We start from the raw sequence: 19,489 nt of genomic DNA on the forward strand, positions 1-19,489 counted from the left end.
CCAAAATACATTCCAGAGTTTCACTGGGGATGGGGAGAGGAGATAGTGCAGAGGGAGACATGAGTCACTCAGTCACTGTGTAGCCATCCCATCAGCATGAAAGCAATGAACTGGGATCCTATATTAATGTAGCTAACACAGAAAGATGTTTAAAAATATACCCAGCAGCAACTTGTAATGCAACAGATGTGAAGTGGCAAACAAGGACTATCAGGAAATTAGGAAACTTAGTTATGAACAAATATTTGGAGATTGCCCTTTTGTATTACAAGCATAAATAATGATGAACTTGCCTAACCAATTAAAAATAACCATGTTCATTTATATAGCACCATAATTCCTGCAGGATCCCAAAGCTCTCTACAAGAATGCATCTTCACTAGGAAAAAAGGTGTGTTTTTAACTTGAGATAGATAACACAAGGTAAAGTAGCTAGTAGTTTTCACATGAGTTCACAAGTCAAGGTAAAGACAACTGGGGAGCCTAGGATTTACTTTAACCTGTTAACCTGTGTTAAAACAACCAATTTCCCTAGTCTTCACTAGGACTTAATCTTGAGTTAGCTAACTTGAGATAAACACACACCTCAAGTGTCTACATGGGTGTCACTAACTCACCCCTGAAATGCAGCTAATTCTGGGGTGGCATAGTAGCCAAGTGAAGAATAACTTATCTGAAACTGCAGGGGGAATTTAGGAAAGTGGAATGTAATGAAATTTGACTAGGGCTCCACTATGAATTAACCCCCTTGTGAAAAGTGCTCTAGGATATTTAATGACATAAGTGACCCGAGCCGCCAGTTTTACATGTGTCTTGGTATCTATGGGGTCCCCTCATGGGCGGTTGGTATAATAGGCCTGGGGAGACTGCTGTGGCCGCCAGACCCCTGGTTGTGGGGTTTGCCGGCAAAGTTTTAGCTTTATTGTGCTCCATGCAGGTTCTGGGGTGGCTGAGGAGGCAGAATGTGCTATTCAGCTTCTTGAGTTCATCAGTAATCTCCCTGGACTCCAGAGATTACTGATGAACCCAGGAAGTTGAGTAGCAAATACCACCTCCTCAGCCACCCCGGAACCTGCATTGGGCATATCAAAAGCATCTTCGGGAAGAGATTCTTTTCCCTGGAGCAGCTTGGAATCTGGGGAGGAGAGGCGCGGAGTGGCTGCAGCTGGCCCAGGCACCTCCAGGCAGGTTGTGGGGAGCCTCGGGGCTTCAGCCAGCCTGTGGTTTCTCTGGCCAATGTGGAGAGGCGCTCCGGGCTTCTCCAGGCAGGGTGGGGTAGGGGGTCTCGGGGCTCTGGCTGCAGAGGAGATCAGGGGGTCTCAGGGCTCTGGCCACAGGGGGGAGGCATGCATGGGCAGAAGGGGCGGAGCTGCGGGCTAGCCTCCCTGAAGGCGGGTTCCAGCCACCACCCCTGGGTCCCCTTCACAGTAGCATCTGAGACACCGGTGCTACAGCGGCAGAAGAGGTTTTTCCATTGCTGTAGGAATTCCACCTCTCCATGCAACAGTAGCTATGTCAATGGAAGCATTCTTCCATCGACCTGGCTGCATCTACACTGGGGGTTAGGTCTGCATAGCAATGGTGCTCGGGCATGCGGATTTTTCCTACCCAAGTGCCATAGCTATGTCAACCTAAGTTTGAAGTGTAGACCAGGCTTGAGTCCTTCCCAACCATGAATGAATTTCCCAGCTCCCATATGAGATGGGAAAATATTGTTGCCCCCATTTTAGAGATGAGGAACAGAGACTGACAGAGTTAGTGACTTGCCTAGGGTCACACAGGGAGACTGCAGAAGAACCATGAATTGAACCCCCCAGCCAGTGTCTTAACCACACGATCATCCTTCCTCTGAAACATAGATTCAATTAATAACAAGAGTATAAGAAATATAGAACTCATCTTCCATTACATTAGTAGGAGGTGTATGTATGTGGGTGTTTCAGTGCTTGTAACAACATCATTTCCTGTTCATTGCCTACTTGCTCACAATATAAAGATTTGCATTTGGCTTTTGGAATTTCAGGTATTTTCCCTTTTTGTTTGTTTCCAGAGTGTGAAGCTCCGGAGCTCCAGATCAGGTACAGTTTATCTTGATGTTACGGTCACTGAGTCCATTGAGATACCTGTCTGTTTGGTAGGTAACTCAGTAGTGTACTGTAACTGTACCAAACTGTACTTTGTAAAAGTCCCTAGGCTCCATGCCCAGAGGAACAGCTTTGTTGTACACATGACGAACTAGTGCATCAACCAAGCTAGTGTTAGTTTTTATATCTCCTAATCAGCTGGTATCCTTTTGTGCTACTGTTTCTTTCAGTCTTATCAGGCAAACGAGTTGTCATTGTTTCCTTCTCAGACTCTTTATTGCCTTGGGAACATTCTCTGCCATTCTCTTGGGAATGGGCACTTGTAAATTCTCTTGGGAAGGATTGTAGATTTATACTGATTGCATTACTGTGGTCACCATAGGGGATGTCAGCCCAGTCCAGCTCAGCACGCTGATATGGGAACTGGACTGGATGAGCCACACTGAGAATGCTACACTCAAGGCAGACTGCAAGGAATAGGGCACACAATCATCAAAACTGGCAGTTTATTCTATAATTAGATTCACCAAGCCAGTAACAAAACAGCTTCTATAATAACAGGTTGGTCACCAAGAAGCCAAATAGTCCCTTTTAAGCATTCTAGCCCTTGACTTCCATCCAGACAGCGAAGTCTAATATAGTGAGTGGTTACTGAAAACCTGATTCACCATTATGTGAGGTTCACCAGTTCCAAAGGACCGGACCTTGATTCCCAGGTCAATGAGAGTCTCAGATCTTACCTAATAATCATGCTGATGCCAAACCTTTTGTGGCTAAAACTAAAAGCTTCATAATAAAAAGAAAAGAAGTGCAAAAGGTTAAAAGATCAATATACATACAAATATGTGTAAAGTCCTTAGGTCAGTTTCATGGCAGAGAAGGTAAGGCTGCTTATTTGTAAAAGTCTTTCTGGAATCAGTTTAAAAGATTATAATCCAATAGACAGGCAATCCAGGTGTAGCATCTGCTGAAGCTCTTCCATAAGAATTCCCAGGTAAACTCGGAAACCTCAGTTTTATGGCTTAAACCTTCCCTGTTAAAGTTTAAGCAGAACTGAGATGAAAAGGATCAGGCCTGAAGCTTCCTTTATAGTTCTCTAGCAAGCTGATAAGCCTCCTCACAGCAATTGTCACAGCAAGACCTTCCCCCAATGAAGAATAGGCAGTGCAGATTTTTGCTCTGAAGCTAATCTATTTCCTAAGCATACACAGGTAAACCAGTTGCATTCATTCACATAAGACAATTAGACAGTAGTTCATTATAGCATAGATAGTTAAGCTGAAGACAATGTAAATAGTATTAGTTTCCTGCATTATCTTGCATCTTTGATCTTAAGGTTTACTGAACCATCTGCATGCCGAATATAATGCAATTAAGACATGAAAGGGAATTAGCATCTACAAACTAATCTGGTTACATTGTTAAACTTCTAACAAGATACAGATAAACACAGACAAATACACTTAGCATCTATCCTTGATAAATGGGTTAATGATTGCTGGTCTAGTACATCTTGAAATTCACATATAAGTACGTTGTCTTTGTTACATTTCAATGCCTCTTAAGTTGTCATGCGTCATACCCAAGTTGACCAGTCTGACCGTGTCACACAGGATTTAAAAAAGCTAATAAACTGTATTGTTTTGTTTCCCATGGTTGTGTCACACTTGATATCTCAGAGAAACAACGGGATCGCTCTTCCTCCCCTCCTCCACTTCCTGAAAGAACCCCTGAGTCATTCTTTCTTGCCAATGAGGAGAGTAAGTAGTAATGTCTTCTTCACTTGTAACAGAGATTTAGCACAATAATTTCAGTTAAAGGATTAGCTGAAGGAAACCAGACCAGGTATCCAAGCAAATAAAATCTCCTCTCTGAAAAACCTGTAGCTAACTGAATAAAGACGATTCCAGAAATCAGAGATGGAAGAGTCTTGGAGTTCCTCTCTAATCATACCCTGTCCCCCACTCCTTGCTAGTTGTACTTCACAGTGTATTCCTGGTCTAGCTTTAAATATCCCACATAATGGTGCTTCCACTACTTCCCTTAGGAGAATATAATGGATGTAAAAAAAATTGCAACTAGGAGATTTGCTCGGCAGATTACAAACAAAATGGCAAAACATTAAAAAAAACCCACCAATTTCAAGAATTGCTGCATAAAGAGACTGTAAATATAACACACAGGATGCTTAGAAATGAAGCAGGAGGATGTGCATGTGGTCTTCTGGAAATGTTTTGCTGTGTGTTCTTTTCCTAGGTCTGCAGCCTACTGTGAGGACTTCCACTAGCAAACCTGGGGACTCAGGAAATAAAGCTTCTGAAGAGTCATCAAAAGAGTCTGTGAAATGCTTCAGGAGGAGTAAGGTAAAGATATCTGAGAGAGAAAAAGGGAAGGAAAGACAGTTCCAGCTTTCTAGCTGCGGTAGCTGTTATTTTCTTATCACTTACCTCATGTAGATGACAGGAGAAAAGAGTCCTGGGTTTGAGACTTCTTGTATTTATGACAAGAGAATGCGTTCAGGCAGTATATTCTGTGGTGACACTGCAAACAGAGCTGCAGGAAAGAAGAAAAGATTCACAGTTGCACAACAGGAACAAAAGCAATCTGTCGAGCTATGTAACTGGCTGCCTAACTGCGATCAGTTCTCCATGTACCATGCCAACTCTTCTCAGAAAAGCTGCTCACGTAGGGCCTCAATTCCCAGTTAAGGGACAGACTCCACTCCTCAACAACCCCCATCTCAGGTGCTACTCTAGGGAATGCCCTCATTTAGCCTTTGAATGTGTTTGCTGCAGGGAAGAGTTATTGAGAAAAGTATAGCTTGAACAGCTCTAACTGTACACTCTGGGAAGTTTACATTTTGGCTAAGGTAAGCCAGCAAACAAAGGAAACTGTAGGATTCTGCATTTGTGACATGATATATGCATGCTGTTTTGCATGATTGTTCAGCAGTGAATTCTCTTCACCAGCAGGCACTGATCTCCAGCTTGATGCAAATAGTTCTCTCAACAACAAAATCTTTAATTTAAAAACTTTTTTTTTACAGAGCTTGAAAATTTTACGTAACATGAAAAAGAGTAAGTCTCTTGATCATCAACAAGTCTGTCTGTCTGTCTGGTGGGGTATATGTAATGTAGCAAACAGATCTGTTACCTATTTTAGGACCTGAACCAGCAAGATGCTGAGGCTCCTTTACTCCTATTGCTCTTGATTGGAGCTGAGGGTACTCACCAGCTGACTGGATGAATAATCTGTTGCTCTTCTTTAATACCTTTCTTTTGGACATCTCAATGCACTTAACAGACTGAATTAATTAAAGATCTATATGTCTCAATGTAGCCATTATGCTAATGGGCTCACTCAAGATCAAGGTTGCTAGTGTATATGAAATCAGCGTTGGCCTGTCATCCCACTTCCTGTGCATAGAAATTAATCAATCTTTTGGCTTGTTTTGCCCAGCCTTTCCCATGCATTCTGAGGTGTTGTCATATGAAAAGTGTTACCTAAAACTGCAGGCATCCTAACATTTGATCCATCTACTTTTAAATTAGTCACAGCCAAAAACATATTGTAAAACAAATGTGTTGATTTAATGTAATAGCAAAGCATTTACCTGTAGCAGAATTAAGAGTATTAGTAGTATTTATATTATCACTTCATTTGCCACCATTTGGAGGACTAGTGTAGGGTCTGATCCTATACTATTCCTCCAAAAGTAATTCTATCAAAAACAGTATGACAGCTTGTGTAAGTAAGGTTCTGCAAGATCAGGCTCCATATCCACAGGGATATTCTCTTACTGAGCACTGGTTATGATGGACAATTCTCTAACTGCAGCTGCCAAGACAGTCTTTCATTCACAATGGTCTGTTATCCCATTATGATGGGCACTCCTAGTCCAGATCCTGGTCTCGGTTCCATTTGCTTTCCATCACTCTAGTAGCACAAAGCAGGTGGAAAACTGCCTTAACAAACTGGTTGTGGATTTCCTCCAGCACAGGGGTATTCCCAAGTGGCATACATCCAGAGTATTCCGTTCTATGTCATTCCCCCATCCTAGCTCCAGAGTAGGAGGCATGTTGGGGTGGTGACCTGAATGCTGAGGTACTCTAGGAATTATGAGATGGCATACCAGCCTGGGAGACTATTGTAGTGGATGCAAATTAGAGCAAACTCAAGGCTACAGTAGATTATGCCATAGGCTAAATTGGCCCCATGACTGGGTGGGGGTAAGGAAAAGCAAAGATGGCATACAGTCACATTTGCCTCTGTCATGGATCTTGCAAGGAATGCAACTCCCTCCTGTGTTTCATACATTAATAAGGAATTTCTCTCTAAGATTATATGGTCACTTTAACTCCATGCTGAGTCTGTGAAATTAAAACGACTTGTTTTAAAACTTGGATAGCTTATAATTTCAAACTGACTCTGAGCAAACAAGATGCCCAGTGTATTGGACTATGACATCTTCATTATTCATGCATGCCCATACAGCTTGTATGTTAGGGAGATTACATCTCATGTTAAAGTAACAATCTGCATATAGCCTCCCCTCACAGGAGGTGAGAAGGTGTTTATTTGTCTCTGATATCTGACATTTTTAGGCAATTAAAGTGGCCATCTGCTGCTAAAGTTTTCTTATGTGTTTCTAGACATCTGTAGCCCATCTTCACTGGCAAAACCACCAGAATCTGCCCAGTCAAACCACTCCAGCTCTTTCCTGAGCTTCGGTATGTTCTTCACATCATTCCTTTCTATTTGGACTTTTTGCTATGTTAACTACAAAGACTTTTAAAAGACTAGATAGAGATATGGAGCCCAGCTACTAGCTAGGGCAAGGAAAGTGACATGAATCACCAAATGGGTGCGTAAGTGTATGATGCAAAAGTAATTTTAATATGTGCCTTAATTATGATTGCAAACACTTCTTACCAGGCCCTGCAGCAATTGCCTGGTGGTCTGTGTCATTTTATTGCAAACGCGTGTGCATAAAAATTAAGACTACAGATTTGATTAAAGCTGAAGTGACCTTATAACTTAATAATTTTAAAATAGTTTATTTTTAATATATATATTACTTATTCATAAACTACTTATGCCTTATATAAAGATAAAATTAGACAGACCAGAAACCCTGTAACATAAATATTACTTGTGTATCAACACACAGGGTGCACATACAATGAACATTTGGCTGCTCTGTGGCAAAATGTTGCACAAGATAAATGTGGCAAAAGAGGCAGCAGAAGATACAATTTAACTTTTCCACATTGAAAGGCTAATGAGAGTGGCTGCTGCCTAATGTCATGTAACTCATGGACCAGCAAAAGCTACAGGATGTTTGGCATAATCCTATTGATATGCTCTTAATATGCTTGTTTCAATTATCCTGTTTGCTACCAGACATCCTTATACAGTACTATTGTATTCTATTATTTGTAGGATAAGAGTTGCTACAGCTAATCTGTGGAACTCACAAGCACAGGATATTATTTAAAACCACACAGATTTTCAAGATTGAAGAAGAATTTGAACATTCATGTGAAAATGGCATCCACAGTCTCACTAGCTAGACTAAAATTAAGAGCTATCAATTGTGATGTCTCATATGCTGATCCCAAGTTGAGATCAGAAAGAAACATCCTTCCACAGTATAGTATAGCACAATTACATGCATTTATGTTTCAAAAGCACCCAATATTGGATGCTGTTGAAGACAGCATATTGAATTAGATCATTGACCTGACAGTACTTTTGCTGAGTAAACTTAATATTACCACAGACTTCATAAAGTCAAATCCTGACACGGTTTCTAGGTTATGAGGTGCCTTAATATAACTGCATGTGCACAGCAGTTGTCTTATATAAACATTATCATTCTTTGTTTAATATCATTATATTCAATTAACATGACTAAAGTAATATACTGCATATTGTGTAAAAACCCAAATCTCTTCAGAAACAAATCTCTTATGGAATTATATGAGCAATGTATAAAATATAGGTAGTATATTTACTGTATTCTTGTAATATTTTGTTTTTGCTCCCAGGCTTTACAAATCGATTTTCAAAACCTAAAGGACCAAGAAATCCTCCACCATCTTGGAATATTTAATTCAACTTTACAGATGCATGTGGTTTGCAATACTGCAGATTTGTCATATCCCTCCAACATGCTGCACATGCTCTTCACATTACAGAACTGCTATCAGAACAGTAGCACTAAAAATGATCTTCGCTGTAGAAAGTCTGGTTGTGACCAGAGAATAGCATACAAGCTCTCCTAAATGGTTTTTATATAAAGAGGGATACACAAATGCACATAAGCTGCTTGACCCTTCCAGTTAATGTAAACTAAAAACATATCTGGATGTAAACTAAAAACATTTCAGGGAAAAATGTTTTTCTTATAAAACTGTTTCTGAAAACAGGCTAAAAATTTTTTGGAGAATTTATATCCTTTTTTTATAGTTTATTATATGACAACGGACCTGATTCTCCTGTCACAGTAGTAAGTCCCAATTAAGTCAATCAAGTGACACCACTGCAAAATGATGGTTCAGAGCCTCCCATCACTTAAGCACATGCATAACTTTACTCATGTGTAGTCATAATTAAAGTTATGCATGTGCTTAAGTGTTTGTAGAGTCAGGGTCTAAGTGAGAATCAGGCTCTCAGATTTCAGAACTCATCTATTTTCTTAATGATTGTATTAACATTATAATTATTTCCATTTGAATTAATCAGATAATTTATCTTTCTAAGTTTCTATCCAAAGAGGAAGACTAAGATGCTGACTGTTCATATAGGAACCAAACTTGCATGTGTAAACACTGCATAATCTATTGAAAAAAGTCCACATCAAGCAAAATGTAAGTGCATGATAGTTTGGGCTTTCATGGTGCAAATTTTAATGTGTCTGTAACTCGCCTAAAAAATGCAACACAAAGTTCCATGCTGACAGTTGGCACTTAAATCCCCAACCTGAACACTTCCCCCCCCTAAAATCGGAAAGCTTGTTTTCTTGCTAATATATGGGGTCAGATTAATATGTTTTGCTCTCTTCCAGAAAAAAAAGCTGATTTTTGGAAACAATACTGCAGGTATTTTTAGGGCCACATATGCAGTCTCTGGTCCACAGCAAAACCCAGTGATGAATAACAGAATGTACAGAGCTCATTGATATCAAGTTGCTTTGTGGATCAAATGCTGAGTATACAGCCCTAAAAGTACCTGTAGCATTTTTTTTCAAAGTCAACTATTTTCTAATATAGCAAAAATTACTGAAACCATATGTCTAATTTATGATCAATTCACTGTATGTATTCCCTAGTTATCTCCAAAGTGCTAATGCCACTGAACTAAATTGAATCCCTTTGTTTTGCACCTTTACACAGAGAAGAACTTACTCTTTACTAGCTGAAAGGGTATGCTACAACCACAGGCAGTTTGGATGTAACTGGTTTCTGATAAGGGAACTCCCAAGTACTGTGACTTGATTGTCATTTAAGCTGATCCTATGTTTGGGACAAGCATGGATGGGAGGAGAACAAAGACGGCTGCAAGACCTCTTTGTGCTCTTCTAATTTTGGGACAGCTGGGGCCTGCTTGAGGCCTAGTGTAAACTAGAGCAGCCTTAAGACAATATAAAAAATGATTCTGGTATCAAATCGGACAAATTAAATTGACAGCTAGCCTTTTATTTTTAAAAATATTGACAAAGTAATAACTAGAAGTATGACATAAAATCTCAGTGGAGTATTGAATTGGTGAAGCATTTTATGATGTGTATGAAAGATGCTATACAAAATAAAGTTTATTTATCCAGCATACCAGTTTTTATTTTTTATTTTTTTTACAAGTTTAAAGAGTACTGAATATTGCATGCTTATCTTTAGAGTGCCTTGCACCAATGCTGGAACTGTATAAATAAAAAATAAAGCATAATTTAATGTTTATTGAAGTGCCAATAGCTAGACTGCTCAAATAAATTGGTTAGTCTCTAAGGTGCCACAAGTACTCCCATTACTAGCATTAAAGTCATATGGATAGGGAGCTCCATCTACATGAAAGCAAAAATGTGAGTAACCAAACAGATTAAGGGCTCATTTGTATCACAAACACAACTGAGTCAATTACATTAGTTACACATAGTCATGGACATTGCAAGGCCTTAGCCTGCTTATATAACCAAATTAAGTCCCATCCATTTTACAAATATTCAGTGTTTTGTAATTTTATCCCTTCATTTTTGCTGTATTGTAGATAGGCCTTTACAGAAAATCAAATCTTCATTTTTCATTTGTGTTCAAAGGATAGAACCATTCCTCTTATTCCCATAGAAGTTATTTTTATAATTGTAGCGCCTAGGATCCCTAGTCATGGACCAGGACCCCACGGTGCACTGCTAGACACTGTACAAACACAAGACAATAATATGGTTCCTTCCCCAATGATGAAAGATGCCCTAATCTAATACAAGAGACAACAGCTGGATACAGACAAATGGAGGATTACAAGGAAACAATAAAACAGTAGTGATAGCATAATGGGCCTAATAGCTGTCAAGTCTTTCACAGACATGATGGCAAAGGAGAGTTTTAGGGGGGAATTTAAAGGATTATGAGATAGCGAGTTTAGAGAGCTCCTCCCAAGCACAAAGGGCAACATAGAAGTAAGCCCAAAGATGCTTGCTTTAAAATTTAACTAGTAGGCAAGGCAATGGAGGCTGGCATCATTGGGAGGCAAGAATCGACACATCAGTATTAGTAGAGATGATAGATAGGGTGGGGATAGACAAATCCTGAAAGTGCATACATGTAGCTGTTGTGTGACAGAGAGAGAGGGAAGCCAGAGGGGGGATGCAAAGCGTAGGGCAATATGGCCAAAACAACATTTCTTGTATATGTTTTAACCAGCTGAGGCGCCAAGTTAGACTGACAGAGCAGGAGACTGATATCTGTTCTCTTTTGACTATGTTCTGAGTTCCCATGCTCTTCATAACATAACAGATTCATGTACATAGTGAGATAATCACCACCTTGCGATTTTTAAGTGCTGTTAGCATGACTACCACTGTATGAGAGACAAACAGGGAGTTTACAATCCAATTAAAATGCCTTGACAAATGTTACAGTAGACTTGCCAAACTCAGCTGGCTCCAGCCCAAATAAGGTACTGTAACTGATTTGCATCTCTACAATACTCTGTATTCTGCTTTGTGGCTGTGTGTGGGTAATGGCACCTGTACGGCATAGCACACTGTGTCTCAAGGTACATATATTATCCTGAGTAGCAGAGAAAGATCCCATGTAGCATCAAATAAACTCTTTTTTTTTCTCTTAAGCAACTGTGTGGTTGCACTGGGTAAGAGAAATGTGTGGGTGTTCTGCTCACCTCTTGGTTTACTCTCTTCAGTTCCAGTCATTTAAATTAAAGCCTTTTCTAATGTGAGAAAACTCTTGAGCCCCCTCTAGCGATTAACTGAAGAGTCGGATGGTGACCTAGTATTTCAGTCTTTGGGCTATTCGTTTCAGTAGATAAAATAGTTTCTGCGAGTTTAAGCAGGGAATCAAGCTAAAGGCCAGAGACAGTTTTTACATTCCGGGCACCCTAAGGCGCACGGAATCACCGCGTGAGGAGAGCTGTAAACCCCGCAGCTGAACAGCAGGGTGCGGGCACCGGGCGGCTGCACGGCCAGGGCCAAAACCTGAACGGGGCATCCACGCTCACCCCGGGTGGATGAAGCGTACCGTGGCGCCGCTGCGCCCAGGCGGCTGCAGCCCGCACTCAGCGACCACGCACCGCGCCTCTCTGCGGTGTAAGACACGCTGGACCCATCGCACCCTCACCTACGGGCACAGGCCTGGCCCGTGCGGGGGGCTCAGAGCGCAGCGCCCCTTGGCTCGCGGCAGCGTGGGCGGGGCTGGCTGTGAGAGGGACCGACGGGCCGCGGCGGAACCGCGAGCGCCAGGCGGTTCTGAGGGGAAGGCGTGTGGGGTTGGAGGCGCGGAGGCCAGCCCGACGGGGCAGGCGGGGGCGAGGCAGGCCGGCTTCGACGGGGAGCGGATACTCTGGCTCCAGGACGGCAGCACAGCCGTGTGGGCGGCGCACGCGCCTCACCTCTTTCGGGTGTTCGGGCCGTTATGACCGTTGGGCTCCCCAGGAGCCCACGTGACTGGGTCAGCCTGCGTGACTCGCCGCACGCTTCTCTCTCCCAGAACCCAGCACAATTTTCCCAGCAGGCTCTGCGTGTACGCATGCGCTTGGAGACTAGGCCGTCAAGGCCCGACGTTGCAGGTGGAACTACAGTTCCCATGAGGCGTCACTTGGCGCCTGCGCGTTGGCTGCTGGCGCTCGGGCCATTTAAATGTGTGTGAGGGAGCCTGTGAAATGGCTGCGCAGGTCGCTGCGGTGCGCGCCGTATCCCGGGGCCCAGAGGAGTCACCCCCGCTACCCTCGGGGGACCGACCCGGCCGGCCCCGGGGTGGCGGCAGGAGGCGGCGGGGACCAGCTGGCGAGGCTGTCGGCGGCAAGCGGGCCAGGCTGAGCCAGCCGCTCCTGGTGGGGCCCAGCCCGGCGGAGCCAATGCCCCCGGCCGGCCTGCCCCCGGCCGCCGCCGCCGCGGGGCTCTTCACCTTCTCTCCCCTCAGTCTACCGCAGGGACCTCCGCAGCAGGAGCGGCACCACCACCACCGCCATCGCCCCGCTGGGGACTCCGAGCCCGGCCATCCCGCCGGGGCCAAGCCGCACAAGGGGAAGCGGGGGAGCACCGGGGACGGGGCAGCTGGGCGGCCCAGCAAGCGAGGTAAGGCGGCGGGCAAGGGTCTGGGGCTCGCCTGCCTCCGGGCGAGGGGCTGGGGGTGTTCAGGAGGGGCGCCCTCGGGGCGGACGGAGGTGTGAGGTGCCCATGGGGCTGTTTCCCCCCCGGCGACGCCTTCACTCAGGAGCGTGGTTGAGCGATCGTGTGAAACAGCCCAGGCAGGGCTGCTGCGGGCCGTGGCGGACTCGCGGCTTGGCTCGGCTGCTCCTGGCGCTGGGCCCAGCATCGCCCGTAGTGCTTCACAAACAAGGGGCGCCAGGTCTGTGCAGTGTCTCTTCGCCGGCAGCTCGGCGAGCCTGATAAGAGGCAAACAGGTAGCTATAGAGGACCCCCATATTCTGCCTCGGCGGCCTTCCTTAGAGCTCAGGAACGGGGGGACGTAGTTCTTAACTTGCCTGTTGCTTGGCCTGGTGGAAGCGAACTAGTAGGTGTAAGATTAAAGAGCCTGGTCTCTCGTTCTAACATTCAGTCCTTTAGCTGGTGCATGGGCAGTATATGCTAGGAAAAAGTCATAGTTTCAAACTAGGTAAGTGATCTTATTTAAAGAGACTTAAAATAAAGGATTGTAGTGGCACAATTAGCTTTAGACCACTTGTCGCAGCATCACTTCAAGATTATGTAACTGAACACCGCTTTCCCCTGCTGACATCCATCTATAAAGTTTTTGTATCCCCATATTTTTTTCAGTGGGGCTGCGGGGCACGGTGGTGTTAGCGCTCTAATATTGGAGTTAGTCTCTGTGTCAGTCTTGGCTTCCATTTAATAAATCACAATATTTAAGGGAGAGGGAAGGCTTAACTCTGCGCAGAGGAATAGGGATTTAATTACAACTTTACTGTTCAGTGTCTTATTTTCCTAATAGTTGTTGATATAAAAAGTACTGCTAGAGATCTTAAACTGAACTTAACTGATTAAATGTACCATTATTCTTTGTGTTTGGATATTGAAGTGTGTATACTTGAGAATATCATTCAGACTAAATAGTGAGTTCAGACTCCTGTAGTAAATGGACTTAATGTGCATTCTGTACCAGATTCTGTATGGTAGAGTATTGTGATGTTGCCCTTTAAAATTCTTAATTAAATCCATTGGAAGTTGAAAACATAAATATATTGATACAGATGCTTTCTTCCCATTGTAATTTATTGTAGAGTTGCTTATGAGAACTTGTCTACTGGCATTATTTTGTTAGTTTATCAAACAAAAAACGAATACTTTCCAAGCAGTTGTTTGCAGTGGTGTTGTAGCCATATTGGTTCCAGAATATTAGAGACAAATAATATCTTTTATTGACTTCAAGGCCCATGAGAGTTGAATTTGGAAAAATTAAGTTTATATTTTCAGCACTTTTAGGTACCATTAATAATTGCTTGGTCTAACAGTTTTATTAATCTGTAATACTTGAACAAGTACCTTTTATGAGTGTAAGTCTACACTGCAGCTGGGAGGTCAGATTCCCGGTATGGGTAGACAGACCTGAACTAGATCAGGTAAAGCTAACATGCTAAAAATAGTGAACATTGGGTGGCCAGTGGCAGGCAAACACTGGGTGACTTGGTGATGGTTTGGACTAGCTGCCCAGTACGGCAACGTCCGCACTGCTATTTTTAGTGTTCTAGCTTGAGCAGAACTTGTGGGAGTCTGTCTGCCTACACTGGGAATCACGCTGCCCAGCAGCAGTGTAAATGTACCCTGAGTGGCTTGTGGGAAAACCTACGAAGTTATTCTGAAGTTACTTGCTGCACATCTTTGAACCTTGAATTACATAAGCTCTTTGTTGGACGATACTAATTCTGGAGTTCTAGAAAGTAAGAAGCAATGACTAATAGAGCCATCATTTAGGGTAACTTGCATATTTGGTGGGGAATAAATATTTCTATTTAGGAGAGCTATCACTGTTTCTCCATGACAAGCTCCATAATAACTAAAGGTTTCCCAGGCAAATAACATCCAAGATAGCAATACATTGTGGTAAGCATTAGTTTAAGAAGCCTTACTAGAATATTCCTGGTTTCAGAGTTCCTCAGAGCAAATATTTTGAAAGCTGGGCAACTACATGTCAAACTATTACGGCTTTTACAATAATGCTCTTGGACCATACTCTAGAGGTCCATTTTAGATTATGCATGAAATAAAAGCTGTTACTTGATAAAGTATCTTGGCCATTAAACGGATACTTGAGTAGTGAAATTATCAAGTTTTAAGATAGTAAAAACAACCTCTTGCTTTTTATCTATGAAAGCTAATAATGAAAATTCCATATTGTGGGTCTGAATTCCAGTAGTAGAGCTGAAGCATCAAGATGTTATGCTGAAACCCTCTAGTAATTTGAGGGTATATTTGTAAAATTTTAACTATACTGAAGTTTTTATCATGCAAATTAGTAAAAGACTTCTGCTCAGTTTAAATACTTAATTCTATAGACTGCAAAGTTGAGTGGGTATAGAAGTGTGCATTAGATATCTGAATTCAAACAGAATGGTGTATGAATTCTTCTTGAAGCACTTTTAGAGAAAATTTAATTGTCATTTCATTCTTTCCCGTAATTTTATTTTGATGATGGAATAATTGTTATGAATAGTATCCAACTATGAGGTTTGTTTATTTAAAATTATGATTTGGGAATGTTTAGTTTTAAAACAACTTGGCTGAGTGTGCTTTTCATGTGTGCTGTTTCTTTAATACCAGGATACTAGGATGGGTTACCTTTATAAATTTCTCTTGTGAGATATTTGGGTGATATTTCAGCAGTAAGTAAAAACATCTCATAATACCATAAAGAGAAACAAGGGAGGCTTTTACACAATTGTAAAGCACTAGCAGCTGTTCAGTTTTGGTCTGTAAAGAGAGCATAAAAATGTATCTTCAACAGATCTCCTTCCTGTGTATCTAAGTCAAGTCTTTAATGACCAGATTTGACAGGATTTTCTTTACTACTTCTGTTAATACTGCAGACCACTGGTGGATTGTGGCTGTGAAACTGACCAGAATCTGAATTTCAAGCTGTGGCTTGGCAAAGCTCAGAGGCACTGGAGAGCAGTCTTTTTGCAGAATCAGGACAACCACACTGTATCCATTCTCACTGGGAATCATAAAGGCTAGAAACTTGCTTTTTCTAATATGAAAGCTGAAATACTGAAGAAATTGGACTTAATACATCCTAGCAAAAGTGGGTTTTCTTTCCTGCTTTGGGAGTGAGGATTTTACATTCCTTCTTCTAGTGTACCGATAAAATAGTTTACCTTCCATCATAAATTTGTGACTGGTCTGGTTCAACTTCCTGTTTCCTCCTTTCTGTTCTAAAAGTTCCCTTCACTTTAGGCTGAGCTGATGGACCATCCAAGCTATCTGTTAACACCTCTCCCTGAAGACAATGCATCTTGAAGAGATGGCTAGATACGTTAAGTATATCCAACTACAAGTTGACATGTTAGTAACATTATCATGTATTGAACTAGTTAAAGAATCACCAGCTGTGTTCTGTTTCCTCTTGACATCAGGAGTGCAGGACCAGAACCGTAATCCACTACTTAACTGAGGGGTGCAAAGAATTCTCTCCCGCTATTAGATGAACGGGCAGTCTTTGTTTAAACTCTTCATTTCAAACTAGACATTCTACGTGACTCTGTCAAGTATTGCTACCAGGCAGGCCATGTCTCATTCCAAATGCATTGTCAATATAATAGTGAAACTCTTTTTACCATATTGAGCAAAGGTTAAGTGTAAGTGCAGCAGTTAAAATAAGTTTAACTTACGGTATCTGATGCTGATAAAGGCTGAAAAGAGTTGATGCAGTAGTCAATGGGAATTCTTAAATGTAAAACAGAACACTAAGCAAAAGTATATAGCTTATGCTTTGTTGTTTGAAGTAAATCCCTCTTAGAGCATTTTGCATTCAGGCAATAGTAAAACACCTAAATATTCAATAAAGTGTGTGTGGTTTTTGTGTATGTGTGGTTTTTTGCATCTGAGGAAGTGAGCTGTAGCTCACGAAAGCTTATGCTCTAATAAATTGGTTAGTCTCTAAGGTGCCACAAGTACTCCTTTTCTTTTTGTGGTTTTTTTGTTTGTCTAAAATGTGACTTCAGGAGTATGTTGGTGTTTATTTCTAAGTGAATAATAAGTAGATTTAGCACCTTTATTGGCTTGAAATTACCTTACAATTTATGTTGGCTCATCTTGGATTTCTAAATATCTAGTCCCTCTAGGAGCAAAGATTCTTACTTTCTGGTCTTGGAAGACAAAGGTGTTACCGGCCTGGGAAAGCTCCCCTGCTGGACATACTCCTTGGTGCTCTTTGGGTCTGATATGCTGGACCCATGTGCTTTTAAGCCGTCCCTTGAACTGGATAGGCTCCAGCACCCTCTTTCTCTGGTATGCTTCCCAGGCATGAACTCTTACCCCTTCATAGAAGTGGGGCCCTCTGGTCTAGTTCCCCTAAGCCCCCAGGACCAGTGCTGACTCCCAAGGTGCCCCAGCTGCATAGGCACTCCATTTCCCAGAGCTCTCCAGTCTTGTAAGCACTCTGGCTTACTGTTTACCTCCTCCAGGGACACGCATGTGTTGAGAGTACTTTTACAAAGCCTGTGCGTTATGTGCTTCAACTGTTGAGCATTCTTTGAGTTTAAGTCAGAGTCTTTAAGGGAGTCCAGGATCCTTCCGTCCTGCATGTGACTTTTCTGGAATGTGGAGTCGTGTTCTCTCTCTCCCCCCGCCCCCCCAGCTTTCTGCTTTTGCTTTCTTCTCCCTCTTTCTAAAATGGCCAGTGAGACTCTTTTGTAATCTTTTTCTCTCTCTCTCTCTCTCTCTCTTCCCTCCTTCCCACCCGCCCCACGATTTAGTCATGGGTATTTCTACTATAAATCATGGAGAGGACACAAGCCATGAGTTTTTATTTATTGCCTGGGACCTGTCAATGAATTTTACTAAAAATACCTGTGACTAAATCAAAGACGGAGCTATAGTAGTGGATTGGGAGTTTTAAAAATAAAATAAACACCCTTGGTTCTAACAGGTTTGATTGATATTGGATAACACTGAAAATGACACAATCTGTTTCCCCATCTATAATATTGGAACAGCTATACTTGCTGTTTGTAAGATACTATGTAAAAGGTAAGCATAACCAGCAGCATCACAAAAGACTGATACATCAAAGGTTCAAAAATAGTTATATAAACTTAATATTAAAATTAATTCTTTGCTTTGACTGGTTTTACCCATTAAATTGGTATTCTCTTGGTTTTAAAGGACTATAATGCAGGTTTAAACCATCAGTTTCTAGCAATCTACCTAAGAAAAGCTCTAAAATGCAGGTTTCATAAGGTTCTACAGTAATTATTAAATATTTTGTGTATTGTAAGCTTTTTCTAAAGTCACTAAGGCAGGATTGTTACAGCTTTAAATTTAGTTTATATGAATTTGTAGCCATGGTCTTCCTTCTTGTAGATCATAGTAATAGTAAATTTTATTTAGGGGCACTAATTGTTTTGTTCTATAACTTTCAGTACTGCAAGTGAATCGAGTGGGAATACAAATGAGTTTCAGCCAAGTCCATACATTTTTGTTTTCGGAATACAAAGCCCTATACTGTTACCATGGCTAACATTTTCCATTTTATCTTCCAGTCACATAACAATTTTAGCAGCAGACTGAGGTTAAGTGGTAATTACTGTTACTTGCATTGTTGATGTGAAATAAGTCACTCTGATTTCAGGCAGTATAACAAATGATCTGTTTTGGCAATTCCCCGAATTTTATAAGAGTCAGATAACTATGTTCTGATCACTCCCTCCCTATAAAACTATATACATCTGGTTCTCAAACTGGGGGTTGTGACCCCTCAGGGGTTGTGAGATTATTATATGAGGGGTCATGGGCTGTCAACCTCCAACCCCAAACCCCATTTTGCCTCCAGCATTTATTATAATGTTAAATACAAAGAGTTCTTTTTAATTTTTAAGGGAGGTAGCACTCGGGCTTTCTATGTGAAAGAGGTAACCAATATAAAAGTTTGAGAATTGCCGATACACATCAAGATGGAGCAAACAGCAATGGTAGTGATTGCACCAAAGTAGTTCAATTATACAGGACTTGAATGATTGCTAATTTTTTTCATTTGTGCACCCAAAACAAAAAACCAATGCAGATCAGAAAATGGGTAGGAGAAAAAGCAGCTAGCTGTCTACAAACAGTCCCATTAATAGATCATAAGTAAGGCTGAGATTTTGTCATAGATATTTTTAGTAAAAGTCACAGACAGGTCATGAGCAATAGAGAAAAATGCACAGAAGCCTGTGACTTCTCTGTGACTTTTATTAAAAATATCCGTGATACAATGGGAAGGGACTAGGCAGCTGTAGGGTGGGAGCTCTGCGGTCCCCACCACCTGTGGGGGCTCAGAGCTCTAGGGTCCTCCTGTCCCCTTCCTGGGGGGCTGGGAGCTTGGAGGGGCCCACTGCCTCAGGCGGCAGGGTTACTTCACAGCTCCCTGCCACTGTGGGAGGTGGTGGGACCCTGCAGCTCCCAGCTGCTGGGGTTGAAGTCATGACAGTCTTTGGAAGTCATGGATTCAGTGATCTCC

General features: G+C 42.0%; 2 protein-coding genes and 1 long non-coding RNA gene across 19 annotated transcripts in view; 2 read left to right on the forward strand and 1 right to left on the reverse strand.

Moving 5' to 3' along the window:
• Positions 1-9,914, forward strand: part of PTPN22 (protein tyrosine phosphatase non-receptor type 22) — a 37,995-nt gene extending 28,081 nt beyond the window's left edge. For 8 of the 11 annotated variants that reach the window (XM_073319637.1, XM_073319638.1, XM_073319641.1 and 5 more), the window contains 6 exons: positions 2,051-2,078; positions 3,764-3,844; positions 4,341-4,447; positions 5,131-5,161; positions 6,737-6,814; positions 8,135-9,914. In XM_073319637.1, the coding sequence (XP_073175738.1) occupies positions 2,051-2,078; positions 3,764-3,844; positions 4,341-4,447; positions 5,131-5,161; positions 6,737-6,814; positions 8,135-8,199 (390 nt within the window). In that variant the 3' untranslated portion in view covers positions 8,200-9,914. Of the gene's footprint in view, positions 1-2,050; positions 2,079-3,763; positions 4,285-4,340; positions 4,448-5,130; positions 5,162-6,736; positions 6,815-8,134 lie in introns of those variants that run through there. The other 3 variants (XM_073319640.1, XM_073319644.1, XM_073319642.1) reach the window with 3 other exon arrangements.
• LOC140901222 (uncharacterized) overlaps positions 1-12,335 on the reverse strand; it is a 42,976-nt gene extending 30,641 nt beyond the window's left edge. For 2 of the 7 annotated variants that reach the window (XR_012155797.1, XR_012155793.1), the window contains exons 1-2: positions 12,207-12,335; positions 4,532-4,637 (exon numbers count right to left, since the gene is read on the reverse strand). This is a non-coding gene — a long non-coding RNA (uncharacterized lncRNA). The other 5 variants (XR_012155799.1, XR_012155798.1, XR_012155795.1 and 2 more) reach the window with 5 other exon arrangements.
• An 82-nt stretch (positions 12,336-12,417) lies between these two features.
• RSBN1 (round spermatid basic protein 1) overlaps positions 12,418-19,489 on the forward strand; it is a 56,492-nt gene continuing 49,420 nt past the window's right edge. The window contains exon 1 of the mRNA XM_073319657.1: positions 12,418-12,891. Within this exon, the coding sequence (XP_073175758.1) occupies positions 12,477-12,891 (415 nt within the window). The 5' untranslated portion in view covers positions 12,418-12,476. The remainder of the gene's footprint in view (positions 12,892-19,489) is intronic.

Source organism: Lepidochelys kempii, chromosome 21, assembly GCF_965140265.1.
Source record: "Lepidochelys kempii isolate rLepKem1 chromosome 21, rLepKem1.hap2, whole genome shotgun sequence".
NCBI lineage: Eukaryota > Metazoa > Chordata > Testudines > Cheloniidae > Lepidochelys > Lepidochelys kempii.